The sequence below is a fragment of the Coturnix japonica genome, chromosome 1 (assembly GCF_001577835.2).
Source record: "Coturnix japonica isolate 7356 chromosome 1, Coturnix japonica 2.1, whole genome shotgun sequence".
Taxonomy (NCBI): domain Eukaryota; kingdom Metazoa; phylum Chordata; class Aves; order Galliformes; family Phasianidae; genus Coturnix; species Coturnix japonica.
Window position 1 is genome coordinate 107393716 of NC_029516.1, and position 20779 is coordinate 107414494.

A 20779-nucleotide genomic window follows, 5' to 3' on the forward strand; every position below is an offset into this window, starting at 1 on the left:
ACATCTTCAGTTAATAACTTCAGACCAAGTCCAGCAAGGGGTTGCTCATTAAACTCCAATACAAACTTAGCATTAATTACTACAGTAAAATGCTTTTATTCTCAATGCAAGATCTAAAACCAAATGATTTTCATCTCATATGAAAACGCAGAGACATGTATAAATAACGTTCCTTGAATCAAGATTCACTTATCTATTTTCAAAGAGGGTGACAGTGTGGAGTTAGTGTCCCAGACTAAGAATATGCAAGAACAAATTATATTTCTAAATAGCAAAAGATGCATTTTACATGTTTTACATATATATATATATAAACACACAAGTTCTGCATGGCTGTAAGGACATCTCTGTAACTCCTGTGATTGCAGTAAATGGTTTATGTTATCATGAACTATTACATACCCATTCTTTTAAGTATCTTCATTTGTGGATTCCTTTTCTTTCCTGTGCCCAGGGGTGTGATGTGATGCCTCACTTCAGGCTCTGCCATCTCCTCTCCCACCCCCCTCCCAAAGGCTGAATTTAGAAATGATGATAACTTCATATTTAAATAAAACTAAAAGGGCAACAGAGGAACAATTACCATGCAGACACAACCCACGTAGGACCACTGGGTCAATGAGAAAAGCTTGCATATAGTCAGAAACAATAAATGGTCCTGAAACCTCTATCTCCATTTCCTGCATTCCTGCTTATTTCTGAATACCCAGCAGTCACATAGGCAGAGAGGAAGAAAGAAGCTGGGATAGAATTTCGTTCTCTACTTGTCTGGTCAGTTAAGTATATTCAGTTTCCAAAGAATTTTAGAAATAAGGAAAACAGAAAATATAATACATACCCATAGTGACAGAACCATTAAAGAAAATAGCTGATATGTGGCTGAATCAGCAACCAAAGAGAGAAACTGAAGGAACCAGGAACCAGGAGCCTGCTATCTCTGCAGTGCATTAATCCCATCCAGATCAGGTAATAGCCCTGATTCCCCCAGTGGAAAGGTGCCTAGCCTATAAATACAGGCAGCAAATTCTTAGAAAGAAAAGGCAGATGTGTTACATCATTACTGTAATAGTCTCATTACACAAAAAGCAATCAGCTTTAAGAGCCATTAACTTCACACTATCCTTCTAGGATCAAGGAAAGCTGCTCCTCAACATAAATCTTTAAAGCTTTCTTTCTCTGAAATAAAATACTGGTTTAGTTTAATCAGCTTGTTTCATCCACCTGTGCTGTCACGTCACTTTCATCCATCTGCTCAGATTCTCTGGACATCTAATTCTTGCATCATTCAAACACAGCCATTCCCATTTTTGAGGCAGGGAATGCAGCCCAAAGCGGGTGGTAAACTCCATCTAAGGCTAAATACCGGCACGAGACCGATAGCCAACAAGTGCAAGTGGAAAAGATCTTTACAGAACTTCTCTGCCTCCAAACCTAAGAATCCAAAACATTCTGCTCTACAATACTGTTTCCCAGTCTTATCCCTTCTCGCCAATCCAAACTCTACAGGCAGTAAGAAATCATTCGTTCAAGAACTAGCATGCAGTTACAGCAAAGGGAAGAAAAGAGTTCTTTGAAGAGGCTGACAGGGCCAGCTGTGAAAAACCAGACCATCAGAACAGACCATCCACCCATCTCAGAAGAACTCCTCCCACAAGGACAGGAAACCATTGAAACCAGAAGCTGCAACAGACTTGTAAAATGCCAGCTGATGGAAAACACCTGCTTGGACACCATGTACACACTCAGAACTTCTGAGCTGCTGCTGCTGCCCATGCACCTGCGCCCTTCCTCAGAAACAATACCTTAAATCTAATTTACATGCAAATACAAGTCAAATGGCTTGAGCTGTGTGTATCCACTGATTGCAGGTATTTTTCTGAAAGAACTTCTATCCCCTCCCAGAGAAGCACAAAAGGGAGCTACCAAGGGAAAGAAGGCAGATGGGGACAAGACAGCAAGGGGGGGGGGGGGTAACAAGATCTTTCGAAGCAAACAAGAGAAGCCATCTATCTAAAGTTTTCAATTTTGTTTCCTAACAGAACTGATGTGCCAAAGTAGATTGCAACAATTCCTCAGAGCAGAGAATAAAACAAAGCCCATTTATGTGCAAACATATAAATAGCACTGAAAAGGAGCGGGGAGTTGCTTTGCTTCTTTTTAGTACTACAAGCTCACGGCCATAGAGATGGCTCACAGACAGTTCCTTCCAAGGCAGTATGCTGCTACACAACTGACACAGCACTGGTGCCTCTCAGATTTCTTTCATGACTGCAGCAAAGTGTCGCTTCCCATCTAAATACAACATGGACTCTGAAACAAGGTGAAGAAAAGAGAAAAACATGAGAAAATTAGTATCAATATTGGGCAATATTAAGCAAGCTTAAGAGGCAATCCATACCTTCATCAAAGCATAAAATAAATGTGCTTTGTCAAGACACTGTTATATTATTCAAATGCCAATTGTTAATCTAGTAAGATAATTAGTGTTACAACAGAAAGTCTTTTCCACAGTTCTCATGGCAATGCATTATTTGGATACTTGCCTCCATATGTTTTGGGGACAACACGTGGGACCTCATTCTCTGATATAAATGTGAAATGGAAGATGTTGGTTGTGTGGTGCTCTCTGGTATTTGCATCATAAACCTCACTGTGGACTCGGACCTGGATGTAGTTTTTTTCTGTGTAACAGACCTAACAATTAAAACAGGAGTTACAGTTCATACTATATCACCGCCAATGAAAAACTGCAGCAGACTTCATTTTACCAGAGAAAATCATACTCCCTTGAAATATGCTGTTTGTTACCAGTGACTAACAGCGCTAACAAGAGGCGTAAGTTTTTCTACTCTTCAAAGAGAAATCAGCTCCTACCTGTCCAGAAAGCAGCAATAAGGATCCAACCTCAACTGGCCTCTGAAACATGATGTCATCAACCGAGACAATAAAAGGTCTGGAACACCTGAGCAAGAAAAAGGGAAAATTCTTCTCTTTAACAGCCGGTTTAAGAGAAGAATGCTGACCATAGGAAGTGTTAAGAAATCAACCCATCACCCAAGACAGAAGTAAGTAGACAAAATCTCTTGAAAGCATAGAAGTATGCATCCTTTAAGGATATAGTACTGCATTATTGTTGTATCTTACTACTTACACTTGCTAGACAATCTTCATGCCATCTGTCTTGGGTTATGACCTCAGTCTCTAAGCACAACTTGTTACTCAAAATTGTTCAAAACCTATTCCTCTTGTGTGCAGATGCAGGACTTATTTAATAGAAGGTTTATTTAAACATCCAGAAAGAAAACTCCAAAAGTCCATCCCAGTAGCTTAGCAAGATAAAACAAAACAGAAAAACGATGCATTTTCTATCTTCACGTGTTTAAAAACCAAGCTCCAAGGAACAAGATATAAATCTCTGCATGGCACTCTAAGAATCATAGAATCATAGAATAACCCAGGTTGGAAAAGACCTTGAAGATCATCAAGTCCAACCACAGCCTAACCATAGTACCCTAACTCTAACAACCCTCTGCTAAATCTCATCTCTGAGCACCACATCCAAACAGATCTTAAAAACATCCAGGGATGGTGACTCAACCACCTTCCTGGGGAGCCTAGAAAAAAAATGCTGCACACAAATGGTGGAACATCCTATTAGACATGAAGGCCTCTTCTACTCACATCAATAGGTCAATTAGCATTGTTTCCCAATCAGCATTCTGGATTTCATACATAGAGGTGCTCGAGGTCATGTTGGATGGAGTCCTGGGCAGGCTCGGCTGGTGGGGGGCAGCTCTGCCCATGGCAGGAGCTGGGGCTAGGTGTGTTTTAAGGTCCCTTCCAACCTAAGCCATTCTATACATACTGCAAGTCTGCAACTCACCCATAACTGCAAGCAGTTGCCCATCCCAGTTCAAATGCCTTTCTCATTAGGAAGCCCCCAAAGATCCTGTTGAAGATGTTTCTCTCCTGTACGCAGAAAAAAAATAACAAAAATCAAACTGCTATGACACATCTGTTCTTCTTAAAGTGCTGTATTGAACACTGTTCCTCAATTCAACTCCGAGTTTCTGAATGCATGAAGAGCATTACTGAAATACACACATAGAAGTCCGAATGTCCTAGGCAACTTTACTCATCTGACTGGTAACATAAGACAAAAACTCAAGGCTGTCATAAACTGAAAGTCCAACTTAAGTAATTTGCAAATGATTTTCTTTAGACGAAATGGGCAGTCTGGTAGGGAAAAAAAAGAGAATGAAAAACCTCCTATTTTGCAGTGGCAACCCATATCGATATGTTCTATTCTATTCTAAATAATGGATTTTCTTTTCTTTTAGTAGAAAAATGACAAAAACTAAAATCTAAATACACTGCAAGGACCGCAGGACCTAAGCAAACTAATGGATTGAGCAGTCTTAAAAGACAAATCATAATTCAGTAAATAACTATTTTTGTAATTTATTTAAGTTTTTCAAAATACCTGAGGATGGCAAATCTGTAGGCCCTTTAGCTTTGCATCTTCCATCCACACTGAATTGGGTGGCAATATACGACTCCGAAAACTTACTGTCCTATGGATGAGACAACACACTTTACAACCTACATTAACAGAATGCAGAAAGTCAGAAATGCACAAGAAGCAAATGCACACACACACACACACAAACAATAAAATACCACCACCCAGAAATAATATCACTGAAAGCAGCTTCAACTGATCCTGAAGCCTTATCTAAAATGATACTCTTGATTTGTTACTGCATCATAAAGCCTACAGTTCTCATCTTGCAGAAATGCCTGCTCATGTCCAAGCCCATGTAAACCATCAATCTCAACAAGAGAAAGGTACATGAAAGAAAAGTCTCATCTACAAATCATACCATTTTCCAGAAAAGCTCTACATCTCTCATTAAGTCACACCATGAATTAAAAGCACGTAATGAGCTCAAAGAGAAATTCAACATCAAGCATGTAAAGAGTTGGAGCTGTTCAAATCCAGGCAGAATGTGTACAAAATACAGCTGTTAAATTTAATGGAAGCTATGTTTCACAGTGGTAAAGTGCTTTAAAAATGACAATTGCATTTGTGGATAATTTCTTTAACTTCCTAACATCATACAACAGTGCTCTGGTGTTATTGCACATTGTTCTACAATCACATACACTGAATAATTACACAGAAATCTCACTCCAAAAATGTTAGCAGGTATCATACCTTAAATGCACTGCAAGGTTACCTGATCTAAATATGGTCAATTCCTGCCCTGAAAGAGGCTTTTCTATTGAGGCAGAAACTGCACTGCGCAAGTCACACAGCTGTAAAACCATTCAATGCCCTTATTTGGATAATCAAATAAGCTCTTGAGATTATTCATAACAGCTTGCTCAAAAGTTCTCTGCGCTAACCCTTCCATCACCTTGGCACAGCTAACGCTCCTGGAGGATGAAGAACACTTTCAAGAAGCACAGACTGAACATGAAAGTTTGTGCTTGCATTTCCAAGTGGAATGCTTCAGCGTTTAAATGCTGAAATGGGAAAGCAAAATGTATGCCTTTATACCAGACTCCCCAGAAAGAGCCCACTCAAAACATGCATTACTTTTTGTTTGCAAGACTTCCTCTCCCCTCCACCCTTCCCTTCCTTACTTTGTGTCCAGTGTATTAAGGAATATGTCATGAATGACATTTCTTTCTTCTGCCGTGGGAGCCATTTTCAGTAAGGAAGCAGTGCTGAAATCAATCCTCTTCAACTTGTTCACTAAGCAGAAAATATAAGGGTATATTAGAATTCAAAGGGAAAAAAAAACAAAAAAAACCACCAAACCACACACTTGACTTGGCTCTTGAGATTTTAATCTGGAATCAATTGACTTTCCTTTCTTTTTTTCCTCCATTAAACTAAAAACTAGAGGTTCACATTACCAGACTCAAAATGTAGATCTGGATTTTAGGACTGACTGCAATTAAGAAAAGTCAAATAAAAGGAACATGGATGCCCAGACAGAAAAGGAGCTGTGATGTGCTCCAGCAAACCCACCATGGGGACAAGGGGACAACGAACCAAACTCAAAGCTCACATTCCTCTCAGTACTGACATCGAGGTAGCAGTCTGGAAATATAAGCGTGAGGTGCAGAATACACCAGGAGCATCCTTGCCCATCAGTTTAGATAAGGAGTTTCCAAGAAGGAGACAGCAGGCTTTGAAACACTCAGCAATATTGATGCATGAGACAAGACAAAAAATTTGGTTTTAAACAAATTAGGATCATTTGTTAAGATAAGCAGAACTTCTGCAGTTTACTTCATTCCTGCTACTAAATAGGACCCCAGGCAGATTTGCATTCTAGTAGGAAATACGACATACGTTCTCCTTGCTTGAAGATTTTTTCTTCCTCGGGGCTCTCAGGAACAAGTGGATTAACAAAGGCTGGCCTGTGGACAGAGACTTATTTGGTAAGTTACAGACTATAAAAGAGTTTGCCCCGTAAAAACATTTTAAGTGTTCAATTTGTGTTCACAAACATGCTACAAGATTAAAAGATGTACTTCAGATTGCATCACAGAAATGAACTCTATTATTTCATAATATGTCAGCTGCCATCAGAATATCACATTCACCTCAGTCCCAAAGAGCCAGTGAAGTGAGCCAACTACAATCAAGCATAATTAAGAAAAAATAGCCGATGCAGCAATGCTTCTTAAGGAGCTAAAACTGTACCCACAGATTACGTGGAAGATCATTAAAGTATTTGCTGAGTTTCTCAACAGTTTTCCTCAAGAAGTGGTGATCTAGCACAGTCTAAAGCAGGTGAACAAAACTTTAACAGTAACATTCCTTTTGGAATAGAAACAACACAGTGATGTAGCCAGCAAAATTTCTTATAATCTACACATTCCCATGACAGCCTTATCAGCAGCCAAAAGCTGTTTACATGCACACTGCTTATCAAAAAAGATGGTGTGAGGCTGCCTTGAGTCCCAGTTCCTATGTCTGTTAAACTGCACAAATAAATGTACTCTAATTTCGTTTTATAAAGCTTAATTATTTCTTTTCACAAGGCAAGGCAGAGGCTTATTTTCAAGACCCATTCTTCCCTGTAATTTCCACAGTTTGTTTTTTTATGTTTTAAATATTTATACAAATGCTCTGAATAACATGTATTTATACACACACATATACATACACATAGAAACATGCAAATCTGCCAAGCAATTCACCTCCACCCTCCTCAGCCTTTATCTTTTGGCAACAAAAAGCCTGCAGGAGACCTTTCACTTGGAACTGCCTGCTCTTTTCCCTGGTTTGCCATAATGTTGGCTCACACCAGCTCCTGCTCTATCGCACAGCTCAGGACCCCTCTCCTTTAGTTCTCTTGTCAAAGCCCCAAGATGCAAGAGATGCAAGTGTGCTATGGTCCAAAAGCTACACAGCCACATGTGGCACTGTACCCAACACAGCATACTCTGTAGCTTCCTGAAGGGCTTTTATCTCACACTGAACACTTTCTGAACACAGCAGGCTTGTGGTCAGCTGGCTTGAAGAACAGCCACTGAAGTCTGTATGAAGACTTAAGCTACCTGCATAAGCAGGTGCCCAGCATGAGGACCAGAGGCAGTGGACATAAACAGGGGCACAGGAGGTTCCCTCTGAACACCACGCAGCACTTCCACGCTGTGCAGCTGATGGAGCACTGGCACAGGATGCCCAGAGGCTTTGAGGTCTCCTCCCTGGAGATCTTCAAAAGCCACCTGAATGTGGGCCTGTGTCCCTGCTGGGACACAGGTTGGGTCAGTTAGACCCAGAGGGCCCTATCAGCCTCAGCCACTCTGTGATTCTGAACCACTGAGACTCAATCTTTCAGGTTTTTAGGCAAGAAAGCAATTAATTCTAACTATTACTGTATAATACATGTGGGTTTCTGTTTTCATGAGGACAGTCATTCAAACAGAAGAAAATCTGACACAAAAAAGGGACAGAGCACATGGCTAACAGCAATTCCTAGTGTCATCTGACTCCTGAATTCAATGCTCTGAAGCTTGCCCTAGCGAAGTAGCATTTGCCAACAGAATCTATCAACTATACAAGTCATTTATAGCCCACTCTGCACAGCTTCACACATACACAGCTGCCACGTTTCACACTTTCACCACAACAGCAGCCTGTTAAGACTTTCCTCGTCCTACAAATTACCGTTTGTTTTCTGGATCCCTGGCCACCATGACAAAGGTTGCATCTAACACAGGGCTGTAATCACCGTTGTGTAGCTGAGAGAGACAGGAAACAAATATATTTTAAACTCTCAAATCATAAAAGGTTTTTTAATCAATCTGTTCAGCTGACATCACCCATATGGTCACAATTAACTTCCAGTCTGTCACCTAAAACCCCTCACAAGAAGCTAAGCAGAAAAGAACACAAAGCTCCAGTTTCAGGAATGCTGCAACAAAAATATTAAGTGAAGGAATGCTAATTATATGCTATTTGCATCTAGGGAAAAAATATAAATAAAATAAAGTCAACACAGGCATTGTAAAATGACTTACCTTTTATTCTGAGAAATGCCAAAACAACAATGTGTTATCAATACCAAACTGGCACCACTCTCAGCATCAGGATGCAGTGTGTAGCATTATCTTCTACATTGGAGCCACCCATTTTATCTCTATGAGCACACTGTTCTCAAAGTTAATCACAAAATGCTGCTTAAGAAATTTTAATGTACTGAAGAACGATTAGCAACTGAGTACCTTGCAGCACCTGGACCAATGGAAATCACCTTGGTTATTTTAGAAAATGTAATTTAGACTGCTAATGTAACCACCCAGATCTCACTCTTGTGACTGTCGTAGCAGAGAGAGTAGGCACAGGAACCAACCTGCAACATGTGCATCTTCACTTCCATTGAGGTCTTTCCAACCCAAGAAACATTGCCTGTAAACTTGATGTCGCAGTCCGGATATATGACTTTCTTGCACAAATCTACAAGACAAACATTGGAGACTGCTGGAGACGGCTCACTCACAGCTAATAGCAGAAAGACTGTTTTTTCTAGGGTATGTGTTTCTGTGTTGTGTGAGCAGCAACACACATGAAGTCAGAAAAGATAGGAGCTGCAAAGGACAACACTACAGTTTCTGCTTTACCTGTTTTTACTAAAACAAGAAGGAACAGGCATGCGTCTGTCAGACAGATGGCCGACCCATAGAGGGGTTCAGTAGAATGTGACAGGAGTGAGGCCCAGCTCCAGCAGACAAATATTGTTTAACAACAAAGCTAAGAAATGCACATGCTAATATGGAACCAATCACAGAAGCGCAGGAGACATTCAAGTTGTGTTTTTAAAGGAAGGGAAATCTGAAATGCTGAAAAGCATCCACAGAACCCTCTTCTGTTCCTCCCTTCAAGAAAACCCTGAGCGCTCCAAAACTCAAAGCCAAACCTGTATGAAGTGAACTCAAGAGGAGAGGGAAGAAGGTATCCTCAGCAACAACCATGGCAACACAGTAGCTGCTGAGCGAGTAAAATAAACAGACGAAAACATTTGTACTGATCAAATTGCCACTTACTGATCTTATCTACCAGGGCTGTAACTATGGATAAGGGAGATCTCGGCTGCATTTCCTGCTTGGTGTGAGTGTAGCAAATAAGAACTGTGAAGAGACCAAAATGCAGTCAGCTCTTAGTTTTCCAGTTTTTTGTGTGTTTGTTTATTTATTTTTTTTTAACAAGAACTGTAACAAAACTGATCAAAACCATTTTTGTGAAGTGTAATAGGCACCTACAAAACACAGTCTGAAGTATCATACTACAGTAGTGCCCAACGTCCACATTTTCATGTACGTAACTCAGGGGATCACTATAAAATAAATAAATAAATACATACATACATAAAACACAGTAATTTAGCAGCCATATCAGCTAGATGGATATTTACTTACTATAAAGAGGAATTTAAATCAACCTATCGCTCCACTCCTTCCATTCCCACCTCATCTGTTCCCTTTTCCTTGCAGCTGCCTCAGACCTTTCATAACCTTCCCACTGCCTACTTTGATTTCATGGAGGCCGTTCAGGGATACATACTATCTGAGGACTTGTTTTCAAATACTGATTCTTTTAAAGAGGTGCTGATTAGATAAACTATGCCTCACAGGCATGAAGGCACGGTTGGAGGTATTTATCACGCTGTAATATCTGCTAGCCAAATGACTGTTTAACTCAATTAGCTTTGCTCAGAAGAGTATATGCAAGTCAACAGACTCGAAGTAACAATGTTGCAAAGATATTTTTCTTAGTATTCAAGTGATTTTCACTCAGTACAGTTTTCACATTATCTGTTCGTACTTAATGACATAAAAGATCTCTGCCCGTCAAGGAAATTTAAGGTTTTCTTTCCCTATTATTCCCTAATGCCAAGAACTGTTATGCCTGTCAGTCAAGACATCAATACAATTAATAAGAGTCCAAGTGGGATTTATCAGAATCCCACTGCCAAAGACAAAATCTTATAAGTTGATCAGAATAAGCTGCACAGGGACATGGTGGAGTCTCCTTCTCTGCAGATGGTCCAATGCCCCTATGCTTTCTTATGCTTAGGGAACCTGCTTTAGCAGGGGGTTGGGCAGGGTGATCTGCAGAGTCCCCTCCAAACCCTATGACTCTAGGATTTCCTTCTCTTTCAGCATCAGCATCTTGTTTTCTTCTCCCTAAAGAAGGACATCATGTTGATGTGATCCTCTATCTGTGGACACACTGCATTATAACAAGCAGTTATATTACAAAACCATGGCAAGTACTCAAACTCACTCTCTTTTCATTATTAGTGTATTCTTTTCACGGGCTCAAATACACACCTCCTAAGCTGTCAAGATCTTCAAGTATTCTTCCAAACCTGTAAGATACATTTTTTGACAATTAAATAAATGAATCCATAATACATCAAAGTCAACACTTTGCTATAGGTGTAATATACTTGCTTTGTTACCTTACACTATTGTATACATTCAGATACTTCTCTCGTATTTCAGGTTGACTTCCTAGAGGCAGAAGAACTTCCAAGTAGCTATCTTTCATTCTTCTAGGGGGCAGATCTTCCTGCCGTTTTGCCAGTAAAGTATGAAGGGCTTTTCTTTCTTGCATTGCTTGCACATGATCCCTGGCAAGGAAAGAAACACTCTTTGGAGCATACTAGGCAGCTGAGACCCTCACTAACAGATCTCATATAACCAAAAGGAAAACAAGAAATAATTGAACACTATAAGACAAAACAAGCGTGTCTTGAAATGAAAGAGAAAGGCATACAAATCAATTTACAAAGCAAGACTACTGAAGGAAATCTTTAAGTAGTCTTGTCTATCAGTGGCAAGCACATACTTTAGAATAAAGAGATGAACAAAATTGAATCTCCTAGAGAACAATTTAGTTTTAAAAAAAAAAACATAGCTCATGCATAATCAAACCTGTAATGTTTTGTGCCTATTCATGTCTTCCATATCTATTGTATTACAGCTCTTCCTGCCTTTCCAGTTTTAGAGGACTGTCAACTTAGAATCTTTCTCAAGAAGTAAATCAGATGTACTGGTTAGTACTAAGAACTAGGAGAACTAATCTGCCAAGTGCTGCTGTCATCTACAGATGATTTCTTCCCTCTCAGCATCAATTCACACAACATACACTTAACTAGCACAAACACAAAAAAAAAAAGAGAATTAATCTATGTATTTCCCTTTCTATTCAGTTATCTTACAACTAAATCAGAAAGTTGTGAAAAGAAATAATACATAAAAGGGAGAAATAAATCAGAGTTACTTTTCCAGCTCCACCATGTCCAGAGGGGCTGCAAGTCTCACAAGGGAGTACAGCCAGCTTACTCTCGTTTCCTTCCAATCTTCCAAGCTTGTTCCTTGCACAGCTATCTGTGATGCAACAATCTTGCCCATCATATTCTCTTATCTGTTCATCCAAAACATCCTCACCTTAATAGTGCAGCCTAACTGAGTAAAGCAAGTAGTTCACAGCATCCTTTGAATCAACAATAAAGCATTAGAAAACTCAGGGTTAAGCGCACAATATTTCATGTGTAAAGCAAGATGCGTATGCACAACTATTAACTCATTTCACAGTGCGCGAGAAGGCATAAAACACTAACCAAACTTAATGGTAAACTTGTAGTGGATATGTGCCATTCATTCAGTAGCGCATGCTGCATTGCTGTGGTTTGAGTGCCATCCCATTTGAGAAAGTCAATTAAATAAAGAAAAAAGAAAGAAAAAACCTTTTCACCAAAAAGGAAGTTTGTCTTAAGTTTTGGCTTTGGACTAATTTTGAGTACTAGTTATACAATGGGATGATTACTTCTTTGGCTTGGGTTTTTATGTTTGAGGAGAGGGAGAAAGTAGTAATACTCCATGGCCCAAAACAGCAGAAGTTTAGCATAAAATGTCTTTTTTCTATTTATTCTTTAACAAAAAAGAAATGTTTTACCTCATTTGGGCAACACAACTACCACAGACTTCAGAAAAATATAAGATAACAACCAATTCTAAAAATGCTGCTTTCTAAGTTCCACCGCTGCACAGAAATGGAACATACCAGTTGACTAAGAAAAGGTGCAGTGTCCAAGATGATGCATCTTTACGTTTGCTTTTTTTCTTAAAACATTTGTATTTAAATATTCACACTTTCAGTGAAAGGTTTAAGAGAAAGTAATTAGAAGCGATCAAAAAATTGTCTACAAGCACAAGAAAAACAACAACATTTTAACTACATTCTGTTTTCACCAGTGCCTTCTGGGCTCCTCTCAGGTCGGCAGCAGAACTCTTCTTGACTTCAGCTTCACAACGTACTCTTCAATATACAGAAATATCGGACTCGAGGCAATAATATTTTTCAACTGACAATACTTCTACATACTGCAGTATCGGTCATACAGCAATAACATTAAGTTTAAGTAGTAGCTAACTACCTGAAAGGTTCTTCAAAATGACATTATTTGCTTCTGAAATGGCTACATTTTACACTAGACCTCATTACAATTGGTGTAGTCATCCCATTAATCTGGCGTTAGCCTGTACTTCAGAACAATTTCACAGGCCTTCTTACATACACTTCTATGGATTACTTATTCCAACTGACTTCAATAGTGGCTAAATCCTCCGTAATCTAGATCTAGCTTTATGTAGAAACACGTCATACTCATAGTAACAATTACTGTACCATATTAACTATGAGCAAATACATTGTTTTAGCTACATAGGAACAAAAACGGAATCAGTAAATAAGTAAGATGTCTCTTCTTAATAAAGAATGCCACTGATGATCCCACATCACAACCCCATTGAGTTGTTCCCTTGTTCCCTTGGGTTGATCCTCTTTGGTCATTTCATGGTCTAACTCAATGAAGGCACTGGCTGTTCACTCTCCACATGTGCCAACCTTCTGATGGGCCATCATAGAGGTGGAATCTCAAAGTCTACATGATCCACATTCTCTAAACATAATAAGTCTGTCATTCTCCAGCACTCTCAACTATGGGCTCCATGACTGGACTCTGCATGATAGTTAAAGCATACAGCTCCCTGCAAACCACTCATGTTGTATTTTACATGGCACAAGTCTTCTTTCAGACTGAGTGTCAGTGGGGGGAAAAGAAACAATGGAGAATTAGATTTGACCAGAGCCTTGTCAGGCTTTGAATCTCAGACAGTGCTTCATATAGCACGTTTCCTCCTTAGCCATTCTGGGCTGAGGGAAATACTTCTATCAACTTCTCAATCCGTTATCAGGTGACCTACCACAGATTTCGAGCCCCATCACGCTTGGTTATCAGCCCTACCAAATAAAAACCATCCTCCCAGATTCAGGTGTTTCCTTTAGTGTGCCTATAACAGTGTTCAGATGAACCTAGTTAGGATGCCAGGATGTATCAGACACTCCACTGAGGTAAGCCTCTCCATGTTTCCTTATCAGTGCGCTAAGTGTGAAATGAGCTCAGCAAATATAACATCAAGAAAATAAATATGGAACCAGCCAATCTGCAACGAAATTTCCCCTGATTGCTATGCTGATATACTCAGAACTCTTAAGAGCTACAGGATTATAGTAAACTCTAGTTTATAGAGGATAGTAGAGGGGGTGGTAGGCAAGCTGGATAAAGGCAAAACTTAAGATGACGCAAATTAAATGTAAATTAATCTACAGTTAAGTTACAGCAGAGAGAGGAAATGCCTGAGATACTCCCAAATGGAGAGCACAGGCCCCAGGGTGACACTCTTATGTCTGCACAGAAGCTGCCAGACCATTCATGGCACAGCCTGCTTAAAGCAGAACCAACCCAGTTGCCTAAGAATCCAGTGCAGGATAAAGCCACCATGGGGATAACGCACCAACAGATAAAATTGTAACATAATATTTCTAGTATAACTCTAAAGCTTTTAAACTTCCATCAGATTCCAGTTTAACAGGAGAATCTTGTAAGCATCAAGCTCATGCATTTTGTTCCCTTGGTGCAGAAGATCTGCCAGAGAAATCCCAGAAGTTTGTGATTCACAAAGTAACAGCCTACAACTTTGTTTGCATTACTTTGTCATTTCAGTCTTGTTTTCTTCCCATCACCTAGCTGTCCATTTCTAATACCACAACTCTGAGCTCCCACGGGGCCAAGAAATAAAGTAAAATACGTTTAATACACACTGTACCTCCAGTTGGTAGATGCTCCCACTATATCCCTCAATCTGCTTCGCACTGAAACAAAACAAACAAACAAAAAAATCAAAGCAAACCAAGCTTGGTTCTGTGCATGATGAATGTGGGGTTGCTTGGTGCTAAAAAGCACAATCCTCATCCCAGAATAAGAAAATTAAGCAAATTCATGCAAGTAGTAGCCTGAAAAAAGAAAGTTTGGCCAAATCCACCAATGCTGTTAGTAGGTGTATCACAATAATGGGCTGAGTAACATGATTCCGTAGCTTATTTTGTACAACCAACAAAGAATGCATTCTGAGTGTCTGTTAATGCAATCAAATGCCTGCAGTGCTAATTAACAGCCGAATGAATGAGCAGATCAAGACCAGATCACAGAATCCCAATGTGAAAATATTTTAGCCTAAACACAAACAGACAACAAAGATAACACAGATCCGAAAGTCATAAAGGGACCATTAAAAGAATAGTGCAGCTGGAAGACAGAGGGTGAAAAAAGGTTACTTTTAGCTAGATCTACCCATGAAGGGCAAGCAATGACAGCACAGTGGCTGTTGCCAGGAGGACTCTACAGCCTAAATTTCTAGCAGCCTTTAAGAACAGCACTGAGGAGAGCTCTGTAAAATTGCTTACCAAATATTAGCTCTGCCCAAGGCTTTCTTAAATTTCAAGAATAAACCCCTTAAATAGTTCTTCTACTCTTGCATTGGATAGGACTATTAAGTGTGCTAAGGTCCCATCACATCTATGACAATTCTCCGTCACCATTAGGCAGGTGAGTGTATGCTACTTGGAAACACCTGAAAACCAGTAGCAAAAATTCCCAAATTCAGGAAAAAAAAAAGAAATTTAATAATTGGATAGCATGGATTCCTTGGTTACTTACAAAGGTTTTTACAGAAAATAGTTGCTGACTCATCAGGGAGGGGCTATCATAAAAAAGAGGAAAAAAAAAGCCATTCCCAAGGAAACAGAAAGCAGGCTGCTGATGACTCATGAGCTGATTATTTCTATGAGACACCATCAGACCTTGCACACTACAAACTGAATGCCCCAAGGGTTGGACTAGATGATCTCCAGAGGCTCCCTCCGATCCCTACACTTCTGTGAGTATTCACACAGAGCAGCCAGCTGTCCAGTGAACTCTGAAGCTAAGCCCAATTCCCTACAGATTTAAATCACAGAGCCCTCCATTTGTTCCTTACCTGCAGCACCCTCAGCTCCCCTCTGGACATCCCTAGCTTTGTTTTGCTCATCCTCCATTCAAGCACCAGCATGAGTTGTGGTCAGGCCAAAGCTATGCCAGGCTGACAGCCAGCTGCCATACATACAGAGCCCAGGTACGTGCCAACTGCCATCAGGTCACTGGCCAACCTGCAGCACTAGCTCTAGCACCCACATGATCCCTGATTCAAAAGGCAATATCCACAAACCTTCTGGACACACGGTTCGAGATTTGAGCTGGCATCAAACAACAAAGAGTTCTGGAAGAAGAAGGGGACAAGAAGACAGACAAAAAACAGATTACTCAGGCCTCATTTTTGGGGGGGAACCAAGCTAAATATGTTTGAAATGAGTTCAACTACCAATTCCAACAACAAACTGCCCATTAAAAAAAAGGATTGGAAATGGAAGAGTTGATTTTTTTGCGTGTATGTGTTTTTTGGAAGAGGCAGAAGGTTCTGACTTCTTTTTCTTAAGAAGCAGCAGGCTTGCTTGCACAATAAGTACTACTTTCCTGTTACTCACACTCCACCTGTGAAGCTGCCATAGCATGCACTGATTAATATAATGTTAGCAGAAACACTGTTTTAGCTCCTAGAACCCAAAACCACCAATTTCCAATAGTGTGTGGGCTGTGCAGGGATGGAAAGGGAATAAACAGCACTTTCTCTGTCTTGGTTTAGACTAGGTTCATCTTCCTTGTCAGCTTTAGAGAGGTAAAAAGCTCTGAAATATCGTGGGTCCAAACCTGCAAACACGTATATACACTGTTAGTCCCATTTAATACTTCTGATTTCAATTCTAGGCATACATGTGCCAAGCTGAAACCACATCATTTTTGTTTTAACAATAAGAGGATATATTGTAAAGGTGTTTCTAAGACGTTGCCCATCTAAATCTTCACTAGGAGAGTGGTCAGGCCCTGGAACAGGCTGCCCAGGGAGGTTGTGGATGCCCCGTCCTTGGAGGTGTTCAGGATCAGGTTGGACGGGGCCCTGGGCAACCTGATCTAGTAAAGGTGTATGTTTGGTGGCCCTGCCAGGCAGGGGGGTTGGAACTACATGATCCTTGAGGTCCCTTCCAACCCGGGTCATTCTGTGTGATTCTGTGATTCTGTGTAAATCCAGTCCATTTTACAGGCTTATAAGTATGTAGTTCCTCTCTTTTTTCCCTGCTTTTCTAGATGGCAATTATTTTATAATGAAGAATTAAGTAATAAAGAATAAAAATACCCACTGCATCTGAACTGACAGCCTTCTTCACTCAGTCACCTAACAGAAAGCTAAGTAGTGCAGGAACTGCTACGTAAGAGATTTTGTATCCCACAAGGCAGTTAACATTGTGTTATCCATCATGCGATCAGAAACAAGCACAGGTCTAGTACAACAGTCTGGTCACAAAGATGACCAGAGACACTCACTCGTCATGTCCAACAACCTTAAAGAAGGCAAAGGGGGCTTTAAGCAAGTCAGCGGAGAAGAAGTGGTCTTCACTTTTCAAGGATGCTGAAGTAAGGCAAAACAGTAGCTAAGGAAGTTGAGCATTTTAGCAAATATTAAAATATATACGGGTTACCACAACACACCATTATTCACGTGAATGGGTAATTGTCCTGTGGAGTGGAAAACACAGGTTAGGTTAACAATGAAAAAAAAAAACAACGGAAATTACACCCATTAAGGGGTTTACTTAATTACTTTACCTGCTTAAACTCCATTTAATTAGATAGCTCTGAAGTTTAGTAAGCAACTGTACGCAAATTGTCCTTGCTCACGGCCAAGATTTATAGCCAATACCTTTGTGATTTCAGTTGATTTAGCTCTTCCTTTCCAGCTTTATAATTCCTTTATCTACTGGCTACATGTAATATCTGCTTGCATTGTAATCCCAAACAGTTTTTCAGACCACTTATTTCAGCAAATATTTCTCTAACAAATACTGAAGAAAAGGCATCTAACAACCCAAAAACCTTTATCTTCTCTTTAACTGGATAACCCAGGGTTTCTATTCAGAGAGTAAATCAGAAACAGGCAGAAGTCCACAAAGGAATAGTTTGTATGTAGTTTCAGTCCTCTTCCTCCTTCCTATTTCTCAGTATATGGGATAAGAACACAAGGAAACATTTTTAATGCTTCTGAAACAGCAATGCTGTGGTTTATTAGTAGCAGAGCGTTAAAACAATCTTTCCACACAAAGCTCTATTGACAAAGTGCATTTTCACAAGGCAATCATGCTAATCAGATTAATAGGTTTCTCTAACTTCATAAAATTAGCAGTACTGACAACTTCTGTTCTGTAAGACTCATTGTTTCCACTCAGTTCCTGTCTTTTGGCCATTTTACTCGGGTTCCTTAGCACTTTGCTTTATTGCATTGACTTTCTAGCTAGAGTCATTCCTCCAAATAGAACTGCTCGCTCTTCCAAGACTAAAGATCCAGACACCTGTAACTTCAGTCACCTACATATGTTTGTTGCCACGAACCTCCAAAAACATGCAGTCATTTTCTGATGCTTTCTAAACATTTGTAACATAAGAGGCAAGGGTGTGCCCATCCACAATGCACACAAACCATATAAATAAAGTGAGCTGCTGAGAAATGTTTATAAATCTTTCAAAGTACAGGCAACTACTTTACCTTCAGCCATGTCTGGAAGCAATGGCGAGCCATTGGTCCCAGATACCAGTGTTCTAGCCAGAAGAGAAGGAAGTTTCTGCATGGTGTACAACCTATATGGAGGAAATTCAGCGTGATTAGTTTGAAGGCTATGAGAATAATATAAGATTTACTTTGGAATGGCACTGATTAGTTCAGAACCTCCACGCCTTGCTTTTAGTACAATTTTTAGAACCAGATGCAATGCATACAGTAATTCAAGCCAGCCACTACCATCTGCAAACAGGAAGGATGATTCACTGGAGGTGAATGCTGACTGTGACTTTCAGAAGCAGGAGGGAAATCGATTTTTTTATGTGGGTAGATAGTGATAGGACATGGGGGAACGATTTTTAAATAAAAGAGAGAAGATTTAAGTTAGTTGTCAGGGGGAATTTTTCCCTGAGAGGTTGGTGAGGCACTGGCACAGCTGCCCAGAGAAGCTGTGGTGCCCCATCCCCGGAGGCTCAAGGCCAGGTTGGATGGGGCCCTGGGCAGCTGAGCTGGTGGGGGGCAGCCCTGCCCATAGCAGGGATTAGGGCTGGGTGGGTTCTGAGGTCTCCTCCAACCTAAGCCATTCTGTGACTGTATGACAGCCATGACCCTAAATATATGCTTCGCTTGCACGGGGCTGGAATGTGCAGAAGTGTTAGAAGGACTATCCTGAGGCACCTATCACACAGCCTCCAACTCAGTGCCACTCGGCTAACCCTGGTTTTTGTGCTCATGGTTTGGTATGGGCACAACACTTCACAAGCCCAAAGAGCAGGATTATCCCTCAGCTGCTCAACAGAAAGTGACAACCATGAGACCTCTCACAGAACATAACCTACCCTGCAATCCACCCAGCGCTCAAACAGGCAGCACAGCAAACAAGACTGTGGCAACGCAGCACAAAGATAAAGGAATAAAAGCCCTCCGGATAGCACAGGGCACAGGGGCTGCCAGTACCTTACACCGAGGCTGGGCAGCAAAAACCCAAAGCACCAGTGGAGAAATCCGAGCATCTCCGCAGCCCCCCATACACACCGATCAGAGCGGTGCTGATGGTGCAGCCCTCCATAAGGACCATATTAGCTCCATATTAGCTTCAGGGCTAAGCCCCCCTCCCACAGCCCGGCCAGCTGCCCTCAGGTCTCCCCTCAGAGCCCGCAGCCCGCTCCCACATTCCCACACCACAACCGCAGCCGGTGACCGCGCCCAGCCCTGCCGTTAGGGGCCACGGCAGACTGCGGGGTAACGGGGGGAAGGTACGGCCCCTTCTGAGTTGATTTGCCCAGCCTTACCGCCCGCTCAGCATGGTGCTCACCACGTCCACACCGCCGAGACGCGCCTGCCCCAGGCACGCGGTCCTCCAGCACCATAGAGGCGCGGCGGGACAGCGCGGTCCTTCCGCTGGGTGCTCCCGCCCACAGGCAGGAGATGGCGGGCGCTAAAGGCCGGGTGGGATGGGGCTGTGGGGAGCTGAGCTGAGCCCTGACCACGGCTGGGGTTGGGGCTGTGAGATCCCTCCAACCTAAAGCCTCCTGTGGTTCTATGGCTGTGTGTTTACAGAAGCAGCCTTCATCAGGGGAGAAAGCTGAGGCAATCGGGTGCAAATTAAAAGCATGTTATCAGTGCGAGTGTCCAGCTGAGCTTCACAACACTGAATAAAATGTTGGGTCATATCACCATTAAAAGGATACTGGGGAACCAGCAGGACCATTTCCTTTGGGCTGCCACCAGACTGGGCTTCTATCTCTGTGGAGAACATGCCTCATATGCTTGTATTAATACCAGTTACACTATTGATACCAGGAAGCTTACACTCATACCCATCAGAAGTGTAAATAAATAAGCCAGCCAAGCCCTCTGGAAATCATCAGGAACTGAAGTATCAGTTTCTGCTACATCAAGAGTGACATCAGCAACACTGAGAAACCCATTTGGCGGAATGCATCCCTGCCCACAGCAGGGGGGGGGGTGGAACTAGATGATCCTTAGGGTCCCTTCCGACTTACTGGGTGAGTCATTCTGTGATGCTAAGATGACGTGAAACATTCTTAAAGCCTCTTTTTTAAACATGCTTGCCATTACACTGAAAAAAATACCAATGGTAATATATAAGTAAAGAATTACATCACAAGCTCTGAGATATCTTAAGTATGAGTGGGGTTTTCTTATGGGGGGAAGGAAGGTTGATGGGCTGATTTATTCT

The 20779-nt window shown here is 41.2% G+C and overlaps 1 protein-coding gene across 7 annotated transcripts; it reads right to left on the reverse strand.

Annotated features, from left to right (window-relative positions):
- Positions 1-72: 72 nt before the first annotated feature.
- ACOT9 (acyl-CoA thioesterase 9) lies at positions 73-20006 on the reverse strand. 7 transcript variants are annotated; one of them, XM_015885480.2, is made up of 16 exons: positions 19869-20006; positions 18565-18656; positions 17514-17540; positions 14701-14746; positions 10989-11159; positions 10858-10895; positions 9571-9654; positions 8880-8983; positions 8195-8268; positions 6368-6435; positions 5650-5761; positions 4484-4574; positions 3884-3969; positions 2875-2962; positions 2544-2694; positions 73-2310 (listed from the first exon to the last, which is right to left on the reverse strand). In XM_015885480.2, exons 1-16 carry the CDS (start codon positions 19880-19882, stop codon positions 2252-2254), a joined length of 1305 nt encoding a protein of 434 aa, XP_015740966.1. In that variant the 5' UTR covers positions 19883-20006; the 3' UTR covers positions 73-2251. The 7 variants fall into 7 exon arrangements, with proteins under 7 accessions (XP_015740966.1, XP_015741037.1, XP_015741011.1 ...); XM_015885551.2 differs by having other exon boundaries at positions 19892-19984; XM_015885525.2 differs by lacking the exon at positions 19869-20006 and adding an exon at positions 16138-16188 and having other exon boundaries at positions 18565-18635.
- Between the last annotated feature and the right edge of the window lie 773 nt (positions 20007-20779).

Coding starts and splice junctions, on each gene's coding strand:
- ACOT9 (XM_015885480.2), bottom strand. Junction 10,896..10,988: donor AATGTATACAATAGTGTAAG/GTAACAAAGCAA, acceptor TGTATCTTACAG/GTTTGGAAGAATACTTGAAG. Junction 5,762..6,367: donor AATCTTCAAGCAAGGAGAAC/GTATGTCGTATT, acceptor TTTTCTGCTTAG/TGAACAAGTTGAAGAGGATT.